At 45.8% G+C, this 22,045-nt stretch overlaps 1 protein-coding gene across 1 annotated transcript in view; it reads left to right on the plus strand.

The window, feature by feature from the left end:
- Window positions 1-22,045, plus strand: part of schip1 (schwannomin interacting protein 1) — a 1,017,794-nt gene that overhangs the window by 209,768 nt on the left and 785,981 nt on the right. The window contains exons 2-3 of the mRNA XM_038817210.1: window positions 10,231-10,295; window positions 12,227-12,310. Of these exons, the coding sequence (XP_038673138.1) occupies window positions 10,231-10,295; window positions 12,227-12,310 (149 nt within the window). The remainder of the gene's footprint in view (window positions 1-10,230; window positions 10,296-12,226; window positions 12,311-22,045) is intronic.

A 22,045-nucleotide genomic window follows, 5' to 3' on the forward strand; every position in this document is an offset into this window, starting at 1 on the left:
TTGCGGTTTAATTAAATGAAAATCGCTTATTGTCACGAGTAGGCTTCAATTAAGTTACTGTGAAAAGCCCCTAGTCGCCACATTCCGGCGCCTGTCCGGGGAGGCTGGTACGGGAATTGGAATGTTATTGAGTCCTATGCTCCTCTTCTACCTAAACTACTATGCTCATTAAATAATGGAAAAAAGAACAAGTAATTGCCTTCAAAAAGCATCTTATGATGCTCATGAAAAACATCTCTGATCACTGCGCAATATGGATTACCGCTTGCTTAGCACACTGGAGGAACTTTCTTCCCTCCTGCATATAGACTGATGGGATCTTTAAGCAGAGCAGAGAGATGGAGCTTTGCTTTCAAATTTTCATCCAGGGGTACCTCAAAAAAGAGTTCTGCGTTCTCAGCTTTGTACAGGAATGCCAGTCTAAATTATGTCCTCACGTTGTGGATGAAATTTGAACTTTGATCCACAGAAAAGCTGTTTAAGGTTAGACATGAATGGCGACATGAGTAATGATGTCATTAGCACAATTCTTGCGCTGGTCAATACCTTCACGCTAACAAGAGATGGAAATTGGAAAACAAACTAAAACATTTTAACATAAGTGAAAGCAAATATTGGGAATTTGAAATCAGAACAGATGATCTGGGACAGTGTTTTTCAAGCTTTTTCCCCGGGGACCCTCTTACCAACCGGTGGATCTGCGGGACCCACGCTGGCCAACGTTCGCGACCCATGCCGGACGACTTTAGCGACCCAAGCCACCAACCTTCACGGCACGCCATTATTGCTTACCTTTAATGTGGCAGGTGAGCCTGCTTGATCCTCACGATCTCACTTGCTTTGTCATTCAATGCTACATTTCTGCGAAGGACTTCAGCTGACGATTTAAGTTCTCGCAGCATCCTTTGAAAAAAATCAAGAGTTTTGTCCTTTGAAGATTTGTGGGTTTTAAACTTTCATTTGCCAGTATGTCCCTGTATGTAACACACATGGGCTTTGCACCCTGATTTGCATTGGCACAATTGGCACGGGCAGCAGGGTAGCATGGTGGTTAGCATAAATGCTTCACAGCTCCAGGGTCCCAGGTTCGATTCCCGGCTGGGTCACTGTCTGTGTGGAGTCTGCACATCCTCCCCCTGTGTGCGTGGGTTTCCTCCGGGTGCTCCGGTTTCCTCCCACAGTCCAAAGATGTGCGGGTTAGGTGGATTGGCCATGCTAAATTGCCCGTAGTGTTCTAATTAAAGTAAGGTTAAGGGGGGGGTTGTTGGGTTACGGGTATAGGGTGGATACGTGGGTTTGAGTAGGGTGATCATGGCTCGGCACAACATTGAGGGCCGAAGGGCCTGTTCTGTGCTGTACTGTTCTATGTTCTATGTTCTAATTAAAGCTAGACATCAAGAAATCATCTTTCTACTGCCTTGTTCCCGATTTCAGTTTCTTCTTAATTGTTTACTCACCAGAGGCCCTGGAGCTCGGGATACAACTCACACCAACACTGCTTTGTCCTGCCGTGGACTCTCCTGCGAAGCTCTCTCCAGCAGATTCAATCATGAGATCCTTGCCGGTGGCCCTCTTTTCCTTATTACAAAATAATCCATCTTCAGTTCTGCACACAATCCTGTTGCTTGCTTGCTGGCAGCTACAAAATGGAGGAATCTCTCCCCCATAATTTCATGCCCAAACCATGGGTGTATAGGGTGCTTGCCGTCAGCGTGCGTGCCGAGCGTGTGACCTTCTCTCTGCTGGTGCCTCTGGCGGAAAATCTCCATCGTTCATATTTAAAGGCCGCTTGCAACCGACATTCTTATTTTTACTTTGAAACTTCATTTCCAATACCTGATTTTTCCAAGTTTATAACTTTTTATTACTGAAAATTAAAAGAATTTCAGTTGAACATGAACTTGCTTACATTTGCGCACAAACTTTGTTTTAAATATATTCACATTTCTTTAGAAATTTAAACAAGTATAGAAAAAAGTACAATTTTGTTTTTACTTTACAAACTATGACTGTAGACGAGATGAAGTAAGTAGTCAAACACATACAATGTCACTTGGCTTGGCTTCCTTCTCACTGTGCAGTAGCCACATCCACCCCAGTCACAGACTGCTGATCACTTCCCGACCAGCTGTGGGAGTGCAAGCGGCCATTGTGCAGGCCGTTGACTACGGAGCCACAGGTCGCATACTTCCAATCGGTGGCGGGGGACAAGCCGAGCAGCTCACAGAGGATGAGCACCAGAGCGGAGCTCCAAGCTTGGTCCACCAGCACTAGCAACGCATGCCAATGCCAATCTGCCCTGTCCTCACCGCCCCCAGGCATGCGCGGTGACCAGCACACAGCCCAGCCTCATGCTGCCCCACCACCACAAACGCCGCAACCAATCGAGGACTGCCTGTGGCCGGAATTCTGAGAAGCAGGGTTGTCTTCCTGCAATCGGAATGCCACAACCGATTGCTCCATGACTCTCCCAACACCCGCTCGCCTCCAGCCGCGGGTCATGACCCTGAGTTTGAAAAACTCCAGATCTAGGAAGCGCAGGATGGGTCAGTGAATATCTGAGTGGAATACTTCAGGCTACATCCCTTCACTAGAATAAAGGTGCTGTGGTAATTCGTTCTCTCCACAGAGAGGGAAACATTTGCAGTGTTTCCAGCATTATTCAGTGCGTGCTACTCCTACCCACCCTCCGGGGGAAAAAAAACAGAAAATGCTGGACAAATTCAGTGGATCTAGCAGCATCCTTGGAGAGAGGAGGGCAGGATGCCCAATCCGAATCCACCCATGCCACCACTACCTAGCGAGAACGGAGAATTTGGCGCTCAGCCGAAACTCCATTCACTGCAGCGGAACGAGAGAATCCCGCTGACGTGAACGGATGGACAATTTGGGGCAAGGTTTTACTTTTTGAGTCAGTATGACTCTTCTACAGAACACTGGAAGAAATGTTGCTCCCGAACGAACCAATGAAAGTCAGTTATCCCGCAGCTATAATGCACTTTGAGCGGCCTTAAGTTGGTGCGAGTGGGTGCTCCGTCCCTCAGTTGGAGGACATTTCCACACTGGAGAGCCGTTGACCAATCTAATTGTCTGGCAACTCTATCAGTTCAGTCAGTTCCTGGCCTCAGTAGTGGGCATTGCTGAGACCGTAAATAGGTCCCCGGGGTGAAGGCAATATGGATCCCAAAGAGAGGTAGGGATATTGGGACAGGAAGAAATTGGAGAGGTTAGAGCAGGGGGAGTTGGTGGGGGGAGGGGGGGGGGGGGGGTTGTATTTGGTAGCCAGGCAGAAAATGACAGTGAGATTTTAACATCTTGAGTGGGAGTTGTGCCACTTGGCCACCATTGTATTTCACATACTTACCCCTCCCCTGCCGAAAATACATCCTGCAAGGGGTGGGGGGGTGATCCTCAAATCCAGCCCTTTAATTTAGGAACTCATTTCTCCCCAATTTCTGATTTGAAATACCTATTCCCTAATTATTGTATTTTATTGAAAGTCTGCAGCCTAAATTGCACGCAGAAAAGCTGAAGAGATTTTAAATTACGCCAGCAGTTAAAAAGATGTTTGCTTATTTGCACACTGCTTAGATTAATAGGACCACTAAATCAAACTATAGATGTCGACATTGCAAGAAACGGAAGTGCTGTAAATAAATACATACTTGGCCCAACTCCAGTTTAATTTCCTCAATTTATGAGTTTATTCCAAGAGTCTATTTGTCCAACAGCCTGAAATGCATTTCTGAAAGCTCTGAACAGGGACAACTGCTCTTAGCTGTTATATTTACACAATTTGTTTACATATTCTGCCTGCATAAGGTCTGGAGTCAAAGAAAATCAAAACTGGTTTAGGTGTGCAAAATGTGATGCAGTAGTGAATTTAGAAGCCTAAAGCTAAGTGTAATTATTCAGTTGTAGAATTAGTATGGATTTTATGCTCTGTAAGTTATGTAGATGTCCATTAAACTTATAACACCCACACTATCGAGGAGGGGGAAGACACAAACATTTCCAAAAGCCTTTTCGGTTGCATCAATCACACTTGAATAACTTAAATGAATTAATGCCATTATGCAGCCACAATTGTTTATCATTAAATTGGGCCTATGTTTAAGCATGCCTATATATTAATGGACTTCACGTGGAGTAGTTTTTGCATTTTCCATTAGCATTCTTAAAATCAGGTTTGATTATTGAACCAAAATGTCCAATTTTACTTCCCTTCTCTTTTAAATTGCTTTCACAAAATCTTATAGCACAAAGGGGTGGTTACGTTCTGGGTGTTTGCCCTGAGTCTTGTACCAGCCTTTGGACAGTGAAGACCTATCTAATAAACCTCTGTTAATGTTGCATTCAACCCACGTGCATCAGCAATCTATTTCCTTTGTACTGTTAGTACAAATATACAACAGTTTGCAGAAAGAAAACTGGCGATGAGGAACAAAACAGAAAACAAATTATTTTCAGAAGGAAGAGAAAAAGCCGGACTTTGACAGTCAGGACTTTGACGGTCGGTGTAGAAGAGTTAAGCTGCTTCAACAGATCAAACAGGCCATTAACTTAAAGGAAGTTGGGAGAGCATTCCAATACCGTTAAAAATGGTGGCAGAATTAGGCGTGATGGGCTCAGTTGATGAAGACTCAAGGAACTGGAAATCATACTGAGAAATATTCCAGTATAGATGCTTCAGGAGGGATAGAGAGGGAGGTAGAAGGAGTGGAGGAGTTGCATTACTCGTCAGAGATGATATCACAGCTGTGATTAAGGAGGGCATGATGGAGGATTCGAGCACTGAGGCAATATGGGTGGAGCTGAGAAATAGGAAGGGTGCAGTAACATTGTTGGGACTTTACTACAGGCCTCCCAAAAGCGAGCATGAAGTAGAGGTACAAATATGCAGACAGATTATAGAAAAATGTAGGAGCAATAGGGTGGTTGTGATGGGAGATTTTAACTTCCCCAACATTGAATGGGATTTGTGTAGTGTTGGAGGTGTAGATGGAGCAGAGTTTGTAAGCATCCAGGAGAGTTTTTTAGAGCAGTATGTAAATAGTCCAACTCCTGTGTTGTAATTTTCTTTGTTCTTTGTTCTTTGTTCTACATTCTAGCCAATGAGATTTTGTATAACATTAATGCTCCTGCATTCCTCAGTACAATTTGTTAAGAAGCTTGGTTCAACCTGAGAAACGCGGGGATAAGACGTATCAAGAATTAATTAAAATATTAGAAGACTGTGGCGCTAACAATTGTACACAAAGACTCGAGTGCAGTACAAGAGAGGCTTTATTACAGTGAGATGCTATTCCTCCGGCGGCAGCTGTAGAATGGCATCTCAGTGAAACTTACAAATATTTATACTGCTCCCTGTGGGCGGAGCTAGCCGGCAGGGGCTTACCGGAGAAACCTGTAATACAGGTACAGCCATACATCCCCCTACTGCAAGCACGCATATATACAATGGTTAGATCACCACATTCACCCCCTGTAAAAAATGAGTCCGGCGGGGGTGACGTGGAACTATAATACATAAAGCGATCTATTTACAAAAGGGCAAAACAAAAGAAAACCAAGAGTCCATCAGGCAATCCGGTCACAGGTTGAGTCGGATCGGTGGTCGAACGTTCCGTTGCGAGCGACGTAGCTGTGGTGGCGACGTCTGTACAGGCGGCGTTGGTGATGATGGTGCAGGTGCTGGCGGTGTTGGTGCTGGCCAGTGGTGGGATGACTCCGGGAGCGAGCCAAAATCTTCCCTGTCCTCCAGCGTGGGCAGGGGAACAAGGGATGGACCTGGTGGGGATGAATACGGGGGCGCCGGGGAAAAGGAGGGTGACGCGGGTGGGGGAAGGGAGGGGCGTGGGAATGGGATCGGCACCTGAGGGAGCCAGGTCCCGGAGCGAGACTATGTCCTGGCAGCCGTCGGGGAACTCCACAAAGGCATACTGGGGGTTCGCGTGGAGTAGGCGTACCTTGTCCACCAGGGGTTCCGCTTTGTGGTGCCTGACATGCCTACGAAGAAGGACTGGGCCTGGAGCCGTGAGCCAAGTTGGGAGTGACACCCCTGATGTAGACTTCCTAGGGAAGGCAAAAACACGTTCATGGGGTGTGTGGTTAGTTGCGGTGCACAGCAGTGACCGAATGGAATGGAGTGCGTCAGGGAGGACCTGCTGCCAGCGGGCGGCTGGGAGGTTCCTGGACCGTAGGGCCAACTGGACGGCCCTCCATACCGTCCCGTTCTCACTTTCTACCTGCCCGTTTCCCCGGGGGTTGTAGCTGGTCGTCCTGCTGGAGGCGATACCCCTGCTGAGCAGGAACTGACGCAGCTCATCGTTCATGAATGAGGATCCCCTGTCACTGTGGATATAGTCGGGGAAACTGAACAGAGCGAATATGGAATCAAGGGCCTTAATGACGGTGGCAGACATCATATCCGGGCATGGGATGGCGAAGGGGAACCTAGAGAATTCATCGACCACACTAAGGATATATGTGTTGCAGTCGGTGGAGGGGAGGGGCCCTTTGAAATCCACGCTGAGGCGTTCAAAGGGGTGGGACGCTTTCACCAGGCGCGCGCGATCTGTTCGGTAGAAGTGTGGCTTGCACTCCGCACAGACCTGGCAGTCTCTGGTGACTGTCCGTACTTCCTCAACGGAGGAGGGCAGATTGCGGACTTTGACTAGGTGGTACAACCGAGTGACCCCCGGATGGCAAAAGCTCTCATGCAAGGCACGGAGCTGGTTCACTTGTGCGCCGGCACATGTACCTTGGGAGAGGGCGTCTTGGGGTTCGTTGAGCTTGCCGGGGCGATACAAGATCTCGTAATTGTAGGTGGAGAGCTCGATTCTCCACCACAAGATTTTATCGTTTTTGATCTTGCCCCGCTGTGTGTTGTTAAACATGAAGGCTACCGACTGTTGGTCAGTGAGGAGAGTGAATCTCCTGCTGGCCAGGTAATGCCTCCAGTGCCGCACAGCTTCAACGATTGCCTGGGCCTCCTTTTCAACAGAGGTGTGTCGGATTTCGGAGGCATGGAGGGTGCGGGAGAAGAATGCCACGTGTCTGCCGGCCTGGTTTAGAGTGGCGACAAGGGCGACATCTGAAGCGTCGCTCTCTACTTGGAAGGGCAGTGACTCGTCTACTGCGTGCATCCCGGCCTTGGCTATGTCTGAGCGGATACGATCGAAGGCTTGTCGTGCCTCGGCCGTGAGGGGAAATTGTGTGGACTGGATCAGTGGGCGGGCCTTGTCCGCGTATTGTGGGACCCACTGGGCTTAGTAAGAAAAGAACCCCAGGCATTGTCTGAGAGCCTTGGGGCAGTGGGGGAGGGGGAGCTCCATGAGGGGGCGCATGCGGTCGGGATCGGGCCCCAGTAGTCCGTTTTGGACTACATAGCCGAGGATGGCCAAGAGGTCTGTGCTAAAAACGCACTTCCCCTTGTTATAGGTGAGGTTGAGGAGAGATGCGGTGTGGAGAAATTTGGCAGGGTTGGCGTCATGGTCCTGGTGATCGTGGCCGCAGATGGTGACATTGTCTAAGTACAGAAACGTGGCCCGCAGTCCGTACCGGTCAACCATTCGGTCCATTTCATATTGAAATACCGAGACCCCGTTAGTGACGCCGAAGGGAACCCTAAGAAATTGATACAGGCGACCATCCGCCTCGAAGGCAGTGTACGGACGGTCCAATTTACGGATGGGGAGCTGGTGGTAGGCGGATTTCAGGTCAATTGTAGAGAAGACCCGGTACTGTGCAATCTGATTGACCATATCAGATATGCGGGAGAGGGGGTACGCGTCGAGCTGCGTGTACCGATTGATGGTCTGGCTGTAGTCCACGACCATCCTGTGTTTCTCCCCAGTTTTAACCACCACCACTTGGGCTCTCCAGGGGCTATTGCTGGCCTCGATAATACCCTCCCGAAGCAGCCGCTGGACTTTGGACCTGATGAAAGCCTTGTCCTGGGTGCTGTACCGTCTGCTCCTGGTGGCGACGGGCTTGCAATCTGCGGTCAGATTGGCAAAGAGGGAGGGAGGCTCGATCTTGAGGGTCGCGAGGCCGCAAACGGTGAGGGGAGGTAGGGGTCCGCCGAATTTGAGGGTGAGGCTCTGGAGGTTGCATTGAAAATCCAGGCCCAGTAAGAGTGACGTGCAGAGGTTGGGGAGAACGTACAGGCGGAAACGGTCGAATTCCACGCCCTGTGCAGTGAGTTTAACTAGGCAGAAGCCCCGGAAAGGGACAGAGTGGGAACCGGAGGCTAGGGAGATCTGCCGGTTGGCGGGATGGACCGCAAGGGAATAGCGCCTTACCATGTCCGGATGAATGAAGCTCTCGGTGCTCCCAGAGTCGATGAGGCAGGAGGTCACGTGGCCGTTGATGAGCACCGCCGTGGAAGAGGGCGCCAGGTTGCGAGGACGGGACTGGTCTGGCGTCACGGAGGCGAATAGCGGGCGATCGGCCGACGAGTCTGACGAATCCGACGAGTAGCGGCAGCGACCCGGGTCCCGTGGTCCCGTCCCAAGGGGAGGACAAAATGGCAGCGTCTGGAGTACCTGTGAGGAAGAAGATGGTGGCGGACAAGATGCCGGCGCCCATGGAGCGCATGTTGTGGGGGCGGGACAAGATGGTGGCGCCCATGGAACGCACATGGTGGCGGCGGCGGCGAAATATGACGGCGCCCACTGATCGCACGTGGGGTATGGGGCAGTGGACGGCAGGGCCCATTGTGCGATCGGCTGAGGTGAGGGGGGGGGGGGGGTTTATACTGCTTGAACATTTTTGTTTGCAGAGAACAGGATTTGGATTCTCCGCAGCCCCGCGCCGAAATCGCATTTGGCACGGGGGCGGAGAATCCACTTTTACGCCAGAATCCGGCACGGAGAATCACTCGCGCGCGATTTAAACGGCACAGCTGGGGGGGGGGGGGGGGGGGGGCATTGCCAGAGGTCCTGACCGGCCGAATTCCCGATGGGGTGGTTCAAACCACGTCTGGCCGGTCGGTACTCAGTCTGCAACCACCCTGGTGGGAGGCAGGGGGATCAAGTACCGCCTTATGGGGGCCGGGGGTACGATCGGGCGGGTTAGATGGAACGGCACGGAGCAGATCATTGGGACCTTGTTTGTTGGTCCAGGTCCTCTGGCTGAGTCCGCCATCGTGTTCGGCACGGCCACAGGAGACCGCCACTGTGCGCATGCGTAGACTTGGAACAGGAAGTGCAGGGGCCCATTTCCACAGCTAAATCTGCAAAAAGCACTCAGGGGTCCTGCAGGTAGGTGAACAGCTCTTAATTTCTTAAGGAAAGTCTGGCGTGTAAAGCCAGCATTTTTATGCCGGTGTGGGGACATGGCCCCATTTTTGGAGAATCCAGCCCCAGGCCTCTGCATATGAATGTATGTCTTTTCTAGCAAGTGTAAATGAGCCATTCAACGAGTTTGACTGATTACCTTAAATTGGTTGTAGTTTAGCGATTAGTGCGGCATGTCTCTCTTTTCAGCAATACTATTCCTTGCTCTGAAAGCCTTTTCCAAAATGGAATTGATCTGAATAAGTTCAATACGATATTTAAACTTGTTCAACTTGTGACTTCAGAAATAGACTCAATGGAGCAATTTCCTTCACTCGCTACTTTAGACGGAGAATGCCACTGAGGAAAGTGGTGTCTTCCAGACTTGTTCATGTCCAGCCTACCATTCAGCTGCCTGTCCATTCACAGGCTGAGCTGTCAGCCTGCCAAGATAGGCTAGTAATTGGCTTTTAGCATTGCTGGCTTGTCACAGAACATCTGTTGATGTTAGTGATATTCTCAGTCAGACTGGCAAAATTACTGATGCAATTCGGCCATCATTATTCACGGAAGATTTGTGCATATGAAGCGCCATCAATATTATGTTTATGTCTTTGGAGAAAAAAGTATAAATCTTCTCAGCTGGAATTCTCAGCTGCTGCTAAAGCTGTATTTCAGTTTACACCGTCAAAATCTAGCAACCCAGAAATGGATAGAATTCTGGTTACGTTTTTTCGCAAGGGACTTATGAAAAGGGTTAATGGCTCCTAATATATAAATGTTATTGACAACCTAGCCCTGGTATATTCCAATCTACTTTATCAACTGGGCAATTCGGCATTATGGAAGGATCATATAGATAGAAAATGGTGGTGAAAGGGTTAGAACTTACTCAAAGACGTCAGTGTAAATAACTTCACATTGATGCTTGTCTCTTTTTTAATCACAGGAAGAATTGAATAGACTGGAGAACACTCTGGATCAAGTGCATGATGCAAAATATGTCGTCCAAAAGTGAGTGCGCTAGTCAGTGTTTGAAACTACATCTTCCAAAATGCAAAATGTATAAAACTGGGAAGGCAGGAAAAATTATTACATTCACAAATGATCTCCTTTCATTGTTCAGGGAATGTGCAAGTTTGGCACTGAGTCACATGGACTGGGAAAGCTTCAGGTTCAGTCTTGGATTTGAAGCTTAGTGTAGCTGGTTTGATGATCGGACACCAAACTGAGGGAGAAAGGAGAGGAGAGCAGATGCAGCATGAAGGATAAAAGATAAACAGGAAAGTATTAAACACATTAGAAAGTCCAAGGAATTTGCAAAGAGCAAGAGCCAAATTGACAGGACCGGTTTAAATTGATTGTATCCTAAATAAAATTAGTTAGTTGGAGGCATCTCTTACTCTAGATAGGAAAGTAAAATCAATATTAGGGTAGCACTGTGGCACAGTGGTTAGCACAGCTGCCTCACAGCACCGAGGTCCCAGGTTCGATCCCGGCTCTGGGTCACTGTCCATGTGGAGTTTGCACATTCTCCCTGTGTTTGCGTGGGTTTCACCCCCACAACCCAAAAATGTACAGGATAGGTGGATTGGCCACGCTAAATTGCCCCTTAATTGGAAAAAATGAATTGGATACTCTAAAATGTTTTTCAATATCTGTGCCAGAATTGGGAACTAAATGTTACTGATAACAAAATGTTCAAGAGCAATAGAATAGGAAGAAAAGAAGGCAGTGTCAATCAATAACTTTGTAATGTTACCAAAGCATTGGGTTCATGTATGGGATGGTGCAGAAGTTGATCTATTTGATGTGAGAACAAAAGCACTAATTGCCATTGTGGGATACAACTCGGGTCACCAGAACACTGACCTGGGTTTCCAGATTACTAGTTCAGTGACAAAACCACGACTCCACTGCCTCCCCCAAACGTAACTGATATTGGTGGACAGTGTTTTTGCAGTGGATCAAGGATGTATTTTCAGAGTAGTAGAGTTTTGGGCCAGTGAGGAAGAAAGCAGTACTGGATTTAGTTCTAGCAATTGAAGTAGCATGAGTAGGAAAGTAAGAGTAGGGGAACAACTAGGAAACAGAAAAATCTAACTAATTCAGTAGAAAAAATGAGTAAAGATTCTCATATAGTGATACCTGACAGAACAACCAAAATATATTTGGGCAGCACGGTAGCACAAGTGGCTAGCACTGTGGTTTCAAGCGCCAGGGTCCCAGGTTCGATTCCCCGCTGGGTCACTGTCTGTGTTGAGTCTGCACGTTCTCCCTGTGTCTATGTCAGTTTCCTCCGGGTACTCCTGTTTCCTCCCACAGTCCAAAGACGTGCAGGTTAGGTAGATCGGCCATGATAAATTGCCCTTAGAGACCAAAAAGGTTAGATGGGGTTATTGGATTACGGGGATAGGGTGGAAGTGAGGGCATAAGTGGGTCGGTGTAGACTTGATGGGCCGAATGGCCTCCTTCTGCACTGTATGTTCTATATATAACTATGGTTTACCTTTATGTATAACTTCATTATAGCTTTGTCCCATTGCGGTCCATTTACATTGGAAAATGGGATGGAGAGGTGGTGATAATTAGGGCCTAAGTATTAATAGTCTATTGAGAGGAAACAACTACCAAAGCTCCCATTTGTGATGATTGTTGTTTATTGACTACAGCTAGAAAGTGCTGGGATTGTATGTCGGAAGGACACAATTGGGTTTTGTTGTGATGCCTCTCATAGTCAAGCCACCTGTCTATACTGTCAAGTGACCATTCAGTTGAAGTCCTGGAGGACTGCTAACATCTGTGCATCCATATTGCAATACTAATCATAATTTTGAGAACAGAAGAATTTGCTTTTGAAAAACTGCAGAGACTGCATTGTGTCATCAAATGCAGAGAATGTAATAAGTTTCATTGTTAGAAATAAATATTTAATTTTGTTTTAGCATCCATCAACTTCCTATTGACTTTGGGAATGATGTTGAAACATGTCAAATCAGCAGAGGGGTGCCGGAGACAAAAGTGAAAATGTAAGTACTATGACTTACTGTGATTTAAGAGTTGTGCTGTAAAAATTATAATAAGTCAACCTAAATCTTTTTAATAGACAGATCTTTTTGAGCAAAAAATATATTCATTTATTTTCATTAAGCCGAATTCATTAAAAAACACATACTGGTTCTTCTTGGCAATAACATCTCTGCGGATGCCGAAATGAATGTAATTAGCTTAATTTCTATTAGCGTGTTGACATTAGATAAAAATAACCAGAAGTTCCCCATGACTGACTTTCATGTGGCATGGATTAAAGGTTATATAAATCTTTCTTCAACTACTGTGCCAAGAAACCATTGAAACATTACGCTCTAAATCCAACAACTTTAATTTGAGCTTATAGGAAATAAAATAATGCCTAAATAATTCTTCCCTTTCAAAAATTTCCCATTGATATGGGCATTCATTTATTTATATGATAGTAACCCTTTTTAATATGTAATTTGGTAAGAAAAATAAAGAGGAAGTATGGAGAGAAATTATTTTGTATCTGAAGTATTTTCCATCTTCTAATCAAAACTCTCATGGGGTGTCAAATCAGAAGGCACAGAGCATCCACGCACTGGGTATCCTTGACCTGCCCCAACCCTAGCTTAATTGGGCGGAAAGTGTCTCCACCTCACGCCTACCCACCCGATTGCATGAGCCTCCCCACCAACTACACCACTCAGAGGGAGGAGGGTGCAATGATTTAAATTCCATCCAAATTTCATATACTTTCAACTTTTGATTTCAGTTCTCCAATTCTGGACTTCTACAAACTAGCACAAGATGGTTCAGATACATCGACCAATCTTGTGAAATTCTCCCTCCAAACAATTTTGAATCTTAACTTTTCATTAAATGCATTCTTAATGTATTTTCAAATGTTTATTTCTTGCCAATTTTTTACCTGACTAGTTATCATTTGGTGATCATGAACTGCTTAATTCCTTTCTGTAATTCACAACAGAAATTCTTTCTATGTTAAAGCTACTGACCCAGATTTTGTAACAAACAACTATTTATTGTTGCTCCCTATTCATTACAACCTACACTTGCCCACAGACCTTTTGCACTGTGATTAGAGAATGAAAATTACATGATGCCCTCTACATGAGGAACGGCAAGTGTAGCACCTCTATTCAAGAATGGAAGGAAACAAAAAGTTCAAACTATAGGTCAGTTAGCCTAACATCTGTCATTCAGAAAATGTTGGAGTTCATTATTTTGGAAGAGGTCACAGGGCTTTTAGAAAATCATATTACAATCAGGCAGAGTAAAGATGATTTTATGAAAGGGAAATCATGTTTGACAATTTTTAAAAGTTCTTTGATAATGTATCCAGCAAATTTTCACAGTAACTTGATTGCAGTGTTAATGTCAGCCTACTTGTGACACTAATAAAGATTATTTTCATTCGGTGGATAAAGTGAAATCAGTAGATGCAATGCATATGAATTTCCAAAGATATTTGCTAAGGTACCACATAAAGATTACTACATAAGATAAGAGGATAGCACAATAGCAGAGTGGTTAGCACTATGGCTTCACAGCGCCAGGGTCCTAGGTTCGATTCACGGCTTGGGTCACTGTCTGTGCGGAGTCTGCATGTTTTCCCCGTGTTTGCGTGGGTTTCCTCCCACTAGTCCCGGAAGATGTGCTATTAGGTAATTTGGATATTCTGAATTTTCCCCCTGTGTACCTGAACAGGCACCGGAATGTCTGAGGGAATTTTTACAATAACTTCATACATTGTTAATGTAATCCTACTTGTGACAATAAACATTATTATTATTAATAGCAAATCACTGCGGATACTGGCATCTGAAACAAAAACAGAAAATACTGGACAATGTCAGCAGGCCTGACAAAATCTGTGGAGAGAGAAGGGAATGAATGTTTCGAACCTGGATGACTCTTTGTTAAAATTGCTTATTGTCACAAGTAGGCTTCAAATGAAGTTACTGTGAAAAGCCCCTAGTCGCCACGTTCCGGCGCCTTTTCGGGGAGGCTGGTATGGGATTGAACTCGCTCTGCTGGCCTGCCTTGGTCTGCTTTAAAAGCCAGCTATTTAGCCCTATGCTAAACCAGCCCCAATAGTGGACGGGCATGGAGCGGTAGGGCTGGATAGGGGCCCACCAAAGGTGGAGATTGACAAAGATGTCGAGGACAGAAAACAAAAGGAATATAAATGCTGGTGATTAAGGCTAAGAAGGATGTTGATAGTGGCACACAAAGAGGTTAGAATGTGTGAATGGCAGAACAAAGGTGAGCAATGTGTCAAAGGGCAAATAGGAAAAGTTGGGCACAGTGGAGGGGGGGGGGGGGACAATGGTGAGGGAGAAACAGATCAATGGAAGAAATGAAAATAAATTGATAGAAATAAGAGAAAGGTGGTGAAGGTGGAGGAGAGAGTTCACAGTCTAAAGTTGTTGAAGTCAAATCCGGAAGGCTGTAATGTGCCTAATCGGAAGATGAGATGCTGTTCCTCCAGTTTGTGTTGGATGTTTCTTCTTGTAGGTGAGTCCAGATCGAGGGAGTACTGTTTCAAAATTAGGGGTCGCCCTTACAGGACAGAGGTGAGGCGATCTTTTTTCTCTCAGAAGATTGTTTGGCTTTGGAATTTGTGCCTCAGAAGTCAGTGGAAGTGGGGTCATTAAATATTTTAAAAGTGGAGGTAGATGGATTCTTGTTCGGAAGGGAATCAAGTGTTATCAGGGGTAGATGGAAATGTGGAACTCTGGACATAAAAAAATCAGCCATAATCTTATTGAATAGTGGAGCAGGCTCAAAGGGCTGAATGACCTGCTTCTGCTCATATTTGGTATATTTGCAAAATGTGGGAAATTTTGGGGTTGTCCACTTTGGTAATAAGAATAGAAAAGCAGAATATTATTTAAATGGAGAGAGCCTGCAGAATATAGCAGTACAGAGGGATCTGGGTGTTCTTGTCCATGAGTCACACAGAGTTAGCATGCAGGTTCAGCAAGTAATTAGGAAGACAAATGGAATGTTGGCCTTTATTGCAGGGAATTAAGAGTGTAAAATAGGGAAGGTTTGCTGCAACTGTACAGGGCTAAACCATTCTGTGATTCTATGAATGGAATGCAGAGTAGGCATAGAACTTGTTCAGATCATTGGTTGGGGTGCTCCAGCCCCAGATATTCTGCCTGGCCTTGCTTTATAGCCTGTGATCTTGTGTAGGCCCTGCCATAGCCGTCGTGGGTTAGTGTCGTTGGCCTGGGACTCTAGTTCAATGCGGTATTGTCTTTTTGCATCCCTGATGGCTTTCCGTACATCGCACCTGGATTTCTGATAAGGGTCAGGGTCGTCAGACTTGAATGCGTCCGTCCAGAACTTCAGCAGGGAGTGAACCTTTTGGTTGAGCCAGGGTTTCCGATTGGGGAATACCCGTATTGTCTTTGGTACACAGTCCTCGACACACTTATGATGAAGTCTGTGACGGTGGTTGCGTACTCGTCCAGGTTAGCTGCCGTGGCCTTGAATATGGACCAGTCCACAGTCTCCCAGTAGTCGCAGAGGATGTCCTCAGATTCCTCGGACCAGCACTGCACGGTTTTCTTGACTGGCTTAGCATGCTTGAGTTGCTGTTTGTAAGCCGGAAGTAGGAATACCGACTTGTGGTCAGATTTGCCAAAGTGAGGTCGGGGAATGGAGCGGTAGGCTCCTTTGATGCTTGTGTAGCAGTGGTCCAGGGTGTTTGCACCTCTGGTGGAGCAGGAGATATGTTGATGGAGTTTGGATAGAACCTTCCTGAGGTTGGCCTGGTTGAAGCCACGATTGTCAGGGCTTTGGGGTGATTTGTTTCTTGGTTGTTAATGGTGGAATGTAGTTCGTCAAGTGCTTTCTTCTCTTCCGCCTGGAGTGGGATGTCGATTGCAGTGATGATTACAGAGATTAATTCACGTGGGAGGTAGAAGGGGCAACACTTCACGGTTAGGTATTCTAGGTCTGGGGAGCAATGGCACGCTAGGGACACCACATCCGAGTATCAGGAGGTGTTGATCAGGAGCCCTTTGACTTGCCTGAGGCCATCATGTGGTCCATTCGGTGGATTGAAAAACCTTCGGGTTGGATGGTACAGTCTGGTGTGGCCGGAGTGAACCATATCTCGGTGAAGCAGAGCACACAGCAGTTTCTCACCACTCTGGGAGGTAAGTCTAGCGTTGAGGTCGCACAGTTTGTTTTCAATCGCTTGGACTTTCGGCAGGAGTACGCTGGGGAGAGGAGTCTTGAAGCCACGTAATTTAAGTTTTGGCCTCAGGCCAGCCCGTTTTCCCCTCTTCCTGGGTCGGTGGCTGCTCTTGGATGGCAGGGCTGGCTTTGCGTAAGGTAAGTGCTGGCGTTCGGAGGGGCCGTGGATGATGGTGATGGTGTCAGGGTCAGTGGAGGGGATTGTGGATGGGCTGGTCTGGTCTCGTGGGGCGGCTAGGTTGGGTTCACTTTTCAGTGGGGTCGGGCGGGTACCTGTCGTTCCGGAGTTGGCTCAGGCATTCCTGCTTCGCTGGCGTGGCAATGCGCCCCCGCGATCTAGTCACGCTGAGGTTGGCCTTGGCGGGTTGTCTGGAAAGGTCCCGTCTTTTACCTTTTCTTCCTCCAGGTGCATCAGGATGATGGACAGGCTGAACACCACGTGGTTGGGACAGGTCACGTGGTCGGAGCCTGGATGGAACGGCCACGTGATCGGACTCCGGTGTGGCCGTACCACTCGCAAGATTTGCAATGCTCAATACTTGTCGCAAAATTCAGTGGAACCTCGCAAGACATTGCGATCTGGATCTTGCCCTGACTGGGCACGTCCAGATCAGCACATTTAAATGAGCCTTTGGACTCTTTTAAATACCCAGATGCTGGATTCTCATGGCACCCGGGACTCACCGGCTGTGCCTGGGAGACTTCTGCACACACCTGGGGGATCCTCCCAGGCCATTGGAGATGCCCAGGTGGTTGGGGACAGGGCACAGTGGCACTCTGGCTCTCCCTGGCACCCAGTAAGCGCTCAAAGCTTGGCTTGGCATTGCCAGCCTGGCACTCTGGCTGTGCCAGCTAGGCATACTGGCAGTGCCACCCTGATACTGCCAGGGTGCCAGGCTGGCAATGGCAGGGATCAGGCTAAATGACGCCCAATCAGTGAGTAACCAGGAAATCCTTCGAATTGCGGCCTCGGCAGATAGAATCTCCCTGAGGCCAAAAAAACCCGGCAAATTGCCATTGAATAACGGGAAACATCCTGCCAAATGCACCCAAAACCGAACATAGAATTTTTTTGGGTGAATTGCATGGAATTTACTGCTCCTCCAGTTTATTTTACCAAATTATTTCATAATTTTAATACTCATTTTTCAAAGCTGCAAGAAGCTTAAACTCTTTAATATTGAATGAAAAGAGAGGTAGTTTATCTTTGTGAAATAATTCATCCAATTAAATGTAAGTTCTGTAAAAATGCTTTCAAGTCATTTTACAATCGAAAGCTGTAAATCTTTATATAAATTACTTTCATTTATAGTGTTCTTGCAAGAAATACCAAGAGTTTTTTTTAAAGTAAAACCCTTGTGTGGGCTTGAGGGCTTACCAAAAACACATCTTACAGAGAAGTTACATATGCCTTAGTTAGAAAGCTTTGAATACAAATTTTGGTTCATCTTCTTCATCCTCCACCACAACCACTCCCCGCTGAAATATTTGATTGTTAATTCTTAACATATTTCAAAATTAGGGCAGCACGGTAGCATTGTGGATAGCACAATTGCTCCAAGGTCCTAGGTTCGATTCCGGCTTGGGTCACTGTTTGTGCGGAGTCTGCACATCCTCCCCGTGTGTGCGTGGGTTTCTTCCGGGTGCTCCGGTTTCCTCCCACAGTCCAAAGATGTGCAGGTTAGGTGGATTGGCCATGCTAAATTGCCCTTAGTGTCCAAAATTGCCCTTAGTATTGGGTGGGGTCACTGTGTTATGGGGATAGGGTGGAGGTGTTGACCTTGGGTAGGGTGGAACAAGTGCACAGCTAATCATTATCACCACAAGCGGCATTACCCCTGTGACACATTATAGCTGCAAGTATCCTTGCAACAAATGCGCAGCTCTGCATTTGAGTTATCTGCTGATGCAGAACATGTGTAGCGGTTCCAAATAATCATCGCCAAGTCAACACTGCTTTGCAAGCATATGCGCATAGAAGTTAATTAGTAAGTTATTGTGGTCTACTTCTGGTAAAGCTTGTTTCTGTTCTTTTCCCTCCAAAAACCTGAGCAGAAACCAATTGCATTAGAGAACCCGTCATCTCAACAGCAATGATTTGAAGAAAATAGCAATATGGGGGCATTTGGCACAATACCTCTTGATCAACTAAGCAAGATATACTGAAATGAAAGTAATAAAATATTGATGACTGAACTAAGTTGGAATAAATACCAGAAACCTGTGTAAACATCAAATTATACCATTGGACCTATATCAGTAGAGCAAAGATGTCCATTCTTCTGAATTACAAGACCTCTGCTTTCACATGATAAATTGCATATGCACATTATGTCTTTGTTTATAAATGCATATAGCTTTGTCTCCAGCCACTAGAGCTGTCTTTGGTCAAACGCTACGCTCACGTTGTTGAACGGAATTAATTTTCTGCAGCAATACATGCTAGAACCGCATGGGGCATGCCATATTAGAGCGAGCAATGAACAGTACGTGAGCTTCATATGAACATACAGTGGTTACATTATGAACAAGTTCAAAGTTATGCTTGAAAGGGAGAAATGCAAAAACGTAAAACAGCTACTCAGCTTCTCTATTTAGATAAGGTTGACTTCAATGGGATGAGTAAGCTGGACAAGTCGGTTAATGGACAGAGTGTATTCAGGATAATTTCTTAAGAATAGTATGTTCTAGTCCATTTCCTGTGACACATTATAGCTGCAAGTATCCTTGTAACAAATTCACAGCTCTGCATTTGAGCTATCTGTCCAGTTGCTGGGCCAGTTTTACTGTAGTAGAATTCCGTGAATCCTGCCCCAGCGTCAACACAGAACGGAGAATTCTGCTGCATGTCTCTGTTCTTGCATCCTCTTTAAAATTGGACCATTTCATTCACATTGCCTCTCTGCAGTTTCCTTCCAAATGCACAATTTCATTGCATTAAATGTCATCTGCCATGGTTCTGCCTGTTACAACAGTATGCCTGTGTCCTCTTGGAGTCGGCCACCATCATTTTTACTATACATTTCCAAATTTATTGCCAACTGCAAACCATGAAATTATTTCACCATATCTAAGTCCAGGTCATTGATAGATATCAAAATCAGTCGTGATCTTAATAACGATCCCTCAGGGACGCCATTATATATTTCCCTTCAGCCTGATAAACAGTATTTAGCACTGTCTCTAGCCAGTTTCATATCCACACTGCCACTCCCTCACTAATCCCATGAGCTTGTCAATTTTGTGGCCTTGTGAAATTCCATATACTGAACATCAACTTATCTGCCTTCATCCTATGTCTGTTACCTTACTGAAGAACAAAAAAGAGGCATCTGAAAATAACTTGCCTGACCTGTGATTATAGCTCATTTAAAATATTGGCTGGGTGATTAGGCATCTTGTGGGTCCAGCAAGAATCATTGCCATATGTTCTGACCCTTGCCACGGAAACATTCCGCCAACCAGAAAAGGTTGCATTTGAAATGAAATATTCATAAGACATAGAAGCAGAAGTAAGCCATTTGGCCCATCGTGTCAGCTCTGCCATTCAATGAGATCATGACTGATATGTGATCATCTTCAACTCCACTTTCCTGCCTTATCCTCATAACCTTCAAGTCCCTTATGATGAAGCATCTTATATCAGCCTGGAACATACTAATGGCCCAGCCTCCACAGCCCTATGCGGTAAATAATTCCACATATTCACAACCCTCTGAGAGAAGAAATTCCTCTTCATTTCTGTCTTAATTTGGAGACCCCCTACTCTGAGATTATGCTCTCTGGTCTTAAACTCTCCCACAAAGGTAAACAACCACTCTGCATTATGCTGTCAAGCCCCATGAAATGGCCTATTTGTCTCAATAAGGTCACTTCTCATTTCCCTACACTCCAGTGAGTACAGGCCCACACTACTTGACTTCCCATAGGAAAATCCCTTCATACCTGGGATCAACCTGGTGAACCTTCTCTTGACGGCCTCCAATGCGAATTTTTCTTTCCTTGGATTTGGGGACCAAAACTGTCCACAATATTCCAGTTATAGTCTTAACTAGTGCCTTGTATAGTTTCAGCAAGGCTTCCCTATGTTTATACTCCATTCCCTTTGAAATAAAGGGTAACTTTCCAGTTGCCTTCCCTCTTCCCTGCTGAGCTTGCATGCCAGCTTTTTGTGATGTATGCACAAGGACCACCAAGTCCCTCTGTGCTGCAGTTTTCTGCAGTCTTTCTCCATTTAAATAATATTCAGCTCCTTTATTCGTCCTACCAAAGTCATAGTTTCACATTTATTCCATCTGCCATGTTTTTGCCCACTCACCTATATCTCTCTGTAGACTCTTTGTGTCATCCTCACCACTTTCCTTCCCACCTATTTTCATGCCATCCGCAAACTTGGCAAGAGTGCAATCACTTCCCTCATCCAAGCCATTAATATACAGCATTATGGGCAGCACGGTAGCACTGTCCTTCACTTCCTTGGTTAGCCATAGTTGATTTACCCTTCCTCACTGGGATATATTTTGTGTGAATCATGAACTATTTTCAGAAACGTCTGCCATTGCTGATCAACCATCTTTCCTGCTAAACTCCTTTCCCTGTCCACTCCAGCCAACTCTGTTGTCATTCCTTTATAATTACCCTGGCTTAAGTTTCGCACAGTTGCTTCTGATCTAAGTTTCTCACTCTCAAAATGAATGCTAAATTCTACCATGTTATGGTCACTGCTTCCTAGGGGATCTTTTTCTCTGGGATGTTTTATTCAACTTGCCTCATTACACATTACCACATCCAAAATAGCCGGGCCCTGGCAGGATCCACAACATATTGTTGTAGGAAACTGTCCCGAATACACTCATGTCTGGCATGATTTCTGCTTGATTATATTATGTATTTCAAAATGCTCCCAATATTACATCCTCTATAGTATACTCTGACATTTTCACAGATATTAAGCTAACTGGCCTGGAATTATCGAGTCATTGAGGTCTGCAGCATAGAAAAGACCCTTTGGCCCATTATATTTGTGCTGGTAAAAGACAAGCACATAACTATACTAATCCCATTTTCCAGCTCTTATACTTATTAGTTTTGTGTCTTCCTCCCTTTTGAATAAGCGTGTTACATTGGCAATTTTTCAATTCTCTGGGACATCTCCAGAATGTAAGGGTTTTTAGGAGTAGTGAATCCACTATCTCTGTAGCTAATTCTTCCTTTAATATCCTAGGATGCAACCCATCAGTTCCTGTTATCCAAGCTGATATAATCTAATTTAGTAAGGTCTGTGGGTGCATGCGTTGTGGGTTAGTGGGGAGGGGGGTTTGAGGTTAGGGGGAAGTGTGGTGGGGGAGTCCAGTACCTTATTACCCTGTGTGTTTCTATACCACACAAAAATATGCGTTTATACGCAGAGTTAAACAGTTATACAGAGTTAAAATGCTGCACTGGGATTGCTGTAAGGTGCTGCAGGAAGTCTGTCAAGTTGCCTGTTCCACCAGCAAATTATTTCATGTACT

This window comes from Scyliorhinus canicula, chromosome 13 (assembly GCF_902713615.1).
Source record: "Scyliorhinus canicula chromosome 13, sScyCan1.1, whole genome shotgun sequence".
Taxonomy (NCBI): domain Eukaryota; kingdom Metazoa; phylum Chordata; class Chondrichthyes; order Carcharhiniformes; family Scyliorhinidae; genus Scyliorhinus; species Scyliorhinus canicula.